General features: G+C 47.2%; 1 protein-coding gene across 1 annotated transcript in view; it reads right to left on the reverse strand.

Annotated features, from left to right (window-relative positions):
* The window catches only part of pltp (phospholipid transfer protein), a gene marked incomplete at its 5' end in the record, with an annotated part of 190,427 nt that extends 185,457 nt beyond the window's left edge, over positions 1–4,970 (reverse strand). Inside the window, 2 exons of the mRNA XM_086004275.1 lie at positions 4,555–4,683; positions 4,771–4,970. Coding sequence (XP_085860401.1) covers positions 4,555–4,683; positions 4,771–4,970 — 329 coding nt within the window. The remainder of the gene's footprint in view (positions 1–4,554; positions 4,684–4,770) is intronic.
* Positions 4,971–6,000: the final 1,030 nt, after the last annotated feature.

Below are 6,000 nucleotides of genomic sequence, written 5' to 3' on the forward strand. Positions count from 1 at the left end.
AGCGGCGAGAGGATAAAGAGCGGCCCGAGAACGGACCTGAATTAAAGCAGCGGCGAGAGGATAAAGAGCAGCCCGAGAGCGGACCTGAATTAAAGCAGCGGCGAGAGGATAAAGAGCGGCCCGAGAACGGACCTGAATTAAAGAAGCGGCGAGAGGATAAAGAGCGGCCCGAGAGTGGACCTGAATTAAAGCAGCGGTGAGAGGTTAAAGAGCGGCCCGAGAGCGGACCTGAATTAAAGCAGCGGCGAGAGGTTAAAGAGCGGCCCGAGAGTGGACCTGAATTAAAGCAGCGGCGAGAGGTTAAAGAGCGGCCCGAGAGCGGACCTGAATTAAAGCAGCGGCGAGAGGTTAAAGAGCGGCGAGAGTGGACCTGAATTAAAGTAGCGGCGAGAGGTTAAAGAGCGGCGAGAGTGGACCTGAATTAAAGTAGCGGCGAGAGGTTAAAGCAGCGGCGAGAGTGGACCTGAATTAAAGCAGCGGCGAGAGATTAAAGAGCGGCCCGAGAGCGGACCTGAATTAAAGCAGCGGCGAGAGGTTAAAGAGCGGCCCGAGAGTGGACCTGAATTAAAGCAGCGGCGAGAGGTTAAAGAGCGGCCCGAGAGCGGACCTGAATTAAAGCAGCGGCGAGAGGTTAAAGAGCGGCCCGAGAGCGGACCTGAATTAAAGCAGCGGTGAGAGGTTAAAGAGCGGCCCGAGAGCGGACCTGAATTAAAGCAGCGGCGAGAGGTTAAAGAGCGGCCCGAGAGCGGACCTGAATTAAAGCAGCGGTGAGAGGTTAAAGAGCGGCCCGAGAGTGGACCTGAATTAAAGCAGCGGTGAGAGGTTAAAGAGCGGCCCGAGAGCGGACCTGAATTAAAGCAGCGGCGAGAGCGGACCTGAATTAAAGCAGCGGTGAGAGGTTAAAGAGCGGCCCGAGAGCGGACCTGAATTAAAGCAGCGGTGAGAGGTTAAAGAGCGGCCCGAGAGTGGACCTGAATTAAAGCAGCGGTGAGAGGTTAAAGAGCGGCCCGAGAGTGGACCTGAATTAAAGCAGCGGTGAGAGGTTAAAGAGCGGCCCGAGAGCGGACCTGAATTAAAGCAGCGGCGAGAGGTTAAAGAGCGGCCCGAGAGTGGACCTGAATTAAAGCAGCGGCAGCGGCGAGAGTGGACCTGAATTACGGGAACGGTAGCATGGTGCATATGGCCTGGACTATTAATCCGGAGACGTGAGTTCAAATCCCACCATGGCAGCTGGGGAATTTAAATTCAGGTAATTAAAGAAATCTGGAATGAAAAGCTAGTATCAGTAATGGTGACCATGAAACTATTGGATTGTTGTAAAAACCCATCTGGTTCACTAATGTCCTTTAGGGAAAGAAATCTGCCGTCCTTACCTGGTCTGGCCTATATGTGACTCCAGACCCACAGCAATATGGTTGACTCTTAACTGCCTTCTGAAATGGCCTAGCAAGCCACTCAGTTGTAACAAACCACTACATAAAACAATAAAAACAAACCAGACGGACCACCCAGCATCAACCTCGGCACCAACTTGGGACACGACAATGGCACACCCAGCCCATTCGACCATGCAAAATCCTCTTCACCAACATTTGGGGACTTGTGCCAAAATTGGGAGAGCTATCCCACAAACTAGTCAAGCAATAACCTGACATAGTCATACTCACAGTATCATATCTTTCAGCCAATGTCCCAAACTCCTCCATCCCACCGGCAGGACAGACCCACCAGGGGTGGTGGCACAGTGGTATACAGTCAGGAAGGCATGGCCCTGGGAGTCCTCAACATTGACTCCGCACCCCATGAAGTCTCATGGCTTCAGGTCAAGCATGGGCAAGGAAACCTGCTGATTACCACCGACCGCCCTCCCTCAGCTGATGAATCAGTACTCCTCCATGTTGAACACCACTTGGAAGAAGCACTGAGAGTAGCAAGGGCACAGAATGTACTCTGGGTGGGGGACTTCAATGTCCATCACCAAGAGTGGCTTGGTAGCACCACTACTGACCGAGCTGACCAAGTCCTGAAGACATAGCTGCCAGTCTGAGCCTGCGATAAGTGGTGAGAGAACCAACACGAGGAAAAGCCTACTTGCCCTCGTCCTCACCAATCTACCCCGGTGCCAGGGTTAAGGATATCTCCTTGCGGCTGGAGAAGAACTTGGCGTGGGAGGGGGAAGATCCAGTTGTCATGGTCCATGTAGGAACCAACGACATAGAACTAAGAAAGAGGTTCTGTTGAGGGAGTTTGAGGAGCTAGGGTCTAAATTAATAAGCAGAACCTCAAGGGTAATAATCTCTGGATTACTACCTGAGCCACGCGCAAACTGGCATCGGGGCAAGCAGAGCAGAGAGTTAAATGCGTGGCTCAGAGTGGTGTGGGAAAAAGGGGTTTCACTTCATGGCACTGGCACTAGTACTGGGGAAAGAGGGAGCTGTTCTGCTGGGACGTGCTGCACTTAAACCGGGATGGGACCAGCGTCCCGGCAAATCAAATAACTAGGTCTCTAGATAGGGCTTTAAACTAAAAAAAGTGGGGGGGGAGGGGTCAGGTGAGGGGAAATTTAGAAATCTAAAGAGAAAGGTCAAGGCAATAGAGCAGTGTAACGATTTGGGTAAAGATAACCAGAGTGTGACAGGAAGGGACAGAGAGTTTAATGGTAGCAGTGTAGCAGAGAAGGTGGTCAAAGCAGGGAATAATGGTAAAAAATTTAAATTAAAGGCTCATTATCTGAATGCACAAAGCATTCGTAACAAGATAGATGAACTAGTGGCACAAATAGAGATAAATGGGTTTGATCTAATAGCCATTACAGAGACGTGGTTGCAAGATGACCAAGGTTGGGAACTAAATGTTCCAGGGTACTTGACATTTCGAAAGACAGGCAGAATGGAAAAGGATGGGGGCAGTAGCCCTGATAATAAAGGATGACATAAGGACAGTAGAGAGAAAGGATCTCGGCTCGGAAGATCAGGAAGTAGAATCAGTATGGATGGAGATAAGGGAAAACAAGAGGCAGAAAACACTGGTGGGAGTAGTATATAGACCTTCTAACAGTAGCTATAGTAGTTGTACAGAATATTAATCAAGAAATAGTAGGAGCTTGTAACAAAGGTAATGCAATAATCATGGGGGACTTTAATCTTCATATAGACTGGACAAATCAAATTGGCAAAGGTAGTCATGAGGACGAGTTCATGGGATACATTTGGGACAGTTTCCTAGAACATGGTCATGGTCATGGAACCAACACCAACCAGGGAACAGGCTATTTTAGATCTTGTATTGTGTAATGAGACAGGGTTAATTTGCAATCTCATAGTAAAGGATCCACTGGGGCAGAGTGATCATAATGATAGGCAAGTCACTCTCAAACTTAATGTGAAATTTTAAGTCCGAAACTAGAGCCTTAAACTTAAATAAAGTCAATTACATAGGTATGAGGTGCGAGTTGGCTACGGTAGAGTGGAAAAATAGATTAATATGGCGGTAGATAAGCATTGGCTAGCATTTAAAGAAATATTTTGTAATTCTCAACAAAAATACATTCCATTGAGAAACAAAAAACTCCACGGGAAAAGTGATCCAACCGTGGCTAACTAAAGAAGTTAAGGGTAGCATTAGATTGAAAGAAGAAGCTTATAATGTTGCGAAGAATAGTAGTGAGCCTGAGGATTGGGAGAGTTTCAGAAACCAGCAAAAAATTGATAAAAAGGGTAAAAATAGAATACGAGAGAAAACTAGCAAGAATGATAAAAACAGATTGTAAGAGCTTCTACAAGTATGTAAAAAGGAAGAGGCGGTGCAACGAAGGTTCACTAGATTGATTCCTGGGATAAGAGGGTTGCCCTATGATGAGAGATTGTGTAGAAGGGGCCTATACTCTCTGGAGTTTAGAATGAGAGGTAATCTCATTGAAACATACAAGATTCTGAAGGGGATTAACAGGCTGGATGCTGAGAGGTTGTTTTCCCTGGCTGGAGTGTCTAGAACTAGGGGGCATAGTCTCAGGATAAAGGGTAGGCCATTTAAGACTGAGATGAGGAGGAATTTCTTCACTCAGAGGGTTGTGAATCTTTGGAATTCTCTGCCCCAGAGGGCTGTGCATGCAGAGTCTTTGAGTATATTCAAGACTGAGATCGATAGATTTTTGGACTCTAGGGGAATCAAGGGATATGGAGATCGGGCAGGAAAGTGGAGATGAAGTAGAAAATCAGCCATGAACTCATTGAATGGCGGAGCAGGCTCGAAGGGCCATATGGCCTATTCCTGCTCCTATTTCTTATGCTCTTATCTGAAAGATGACACCTCCAACAGTGCAGCACTCCCTCAGTACTGCACTGGAGTGTCAGCCTGGATTATGTGCTCACAGTGACAGAGGCTGTTTGTTAAGTGAAGTTTAAAGAGCTCCCTGCCGGTTAAATGGGTCAAAGTGTTAACCTTCACTTCCCAGCAATTTTAGTTACACCGTGTGAACCAAAACCTCTTCAATGACACAAGAGTGTGTGGTTCAAGTGGCCTGGGATAGAGGACAGGACAGAGAGACAGACTCACAGCATCCAGTACAGCATGTTCCTCTGGAAGGTGATGCTAATGGATGAGTTCTTCACTTCGAAGTGTAACCCAGCATTGGGCTGGAAGTTGAGATCAGCAGTAGAGAGATCCAGGTCCGTGATCTTCACCCTGTGAGATATCAACATACAGAGCTTAGTGATGGTGACACCAATAACCAGACATCAGGGAGACAGCAAGATCCAGGCAGAGTCTTACCCGCTGATAGAATACTGGAACAGCCCCTCTCTCCCGGATAAATCCGATATTGAGATATTTTCAAGCTCTTCAGCAACAAACTTCAGTCCTTCATACCGAACTTTAGAAAAAAGAAAAATATTCAGAGGAGTTTCTCCCTCATGGTCACTTAGTTTACAGCAGTGTATCTGCCCTGACTTACACTCTTCACATTTATACCATTAACTTTAATTGGCAATGAAGCCGCACCCCCCCCAGCCCATTATAATCCACTGTGTGTTTATATATTATATTATATTTACACAGGGTGTGTGTGCATGTGTGCAGGATCTGTGTGCGTGCGCATACAGGGTGTGTGTGTATACAGGGTGTGAGTGTGTATACAGGGTGTGAGTGTGTATACAGGGTGTGAGTGTGTATACAGGGTGTGAGTGAATATACAGGGTGTGAGTGTGTATACAGGGTGTGAGTGTGTATACAGGGTGTGAGTGTGTATACAGGGTGTGAGTGAATATACAGGGTGTGAGTGTGTATACAGGGTGTGAGTGTGTATACAGGGTGTGAGTGAATACACAGGGTGTGAGTGTGTATACAGGGTGTGAGTGTGTATACAGGGTGTGAGTGTGTATACAGGGTGTGAGTGAATATACAGGGTGTGAGTGTGTATACAGGGTGTGAGTGTGTATACAGGGTGTGAGTGTGTATACAGGGTGTGAGTGTGTATACAGGGGGTGAGTGTGTATACAGGGTGTGAGTGAATATACAGGGTGTGAGTGTGTATACAGGGTGTGAGTGTGTATACAGGGTGTGAGTGTGTATACAGGGTGTGAGTGTGTATACAGGGTGTGAGTGTGTATACAGGGTGTGAGTGAGTATACAGGGTGAGTGTGTGTATACAGGGTGTGAGTGTGTATACAGGGTGTGAGTGTGTATACAGGGTGTGAGTGTGCATACAGGGTGTGAGTGAATATACAGGGTGTGAGTGTGTATACAGGGTGTGAGTGTGTATACAGGGTGTGAGTGATTATACAGGGTGTGAGTGATTATACAGGGTGTGAGTGTGTATACAGGGTGTGAGTGTGTATACAGGGTGTGAGTGTGTATACAGGGTGTGAGTGTGTATACAGGGTGTGAGTGTGCATACAGGGTGTGAGTGAATATACAGGGTGTGAGTGAGTATACAGGGTGTGAGTGTGTATACAGGGTGTGAGTGTGTATACAGGGTGTGAGTGTGTATACAGGGTGTGAGTG

Source organism: Somniosus microcephalus, chromosome 13 (genome assembly GCF_052327205.1).
Source record: "Somniosus microcephalus isolate GS21.2 chromosome 13, FLI_Smic_1.0, whole genome shotgun sequence".
Classification (NCBI taxonomy): Eukaryota; Metazoa; Chordata; class Chondrichthyes; order Squaliformes; family Somniosidae; genus Somniosus; species Somniosus microcephalus.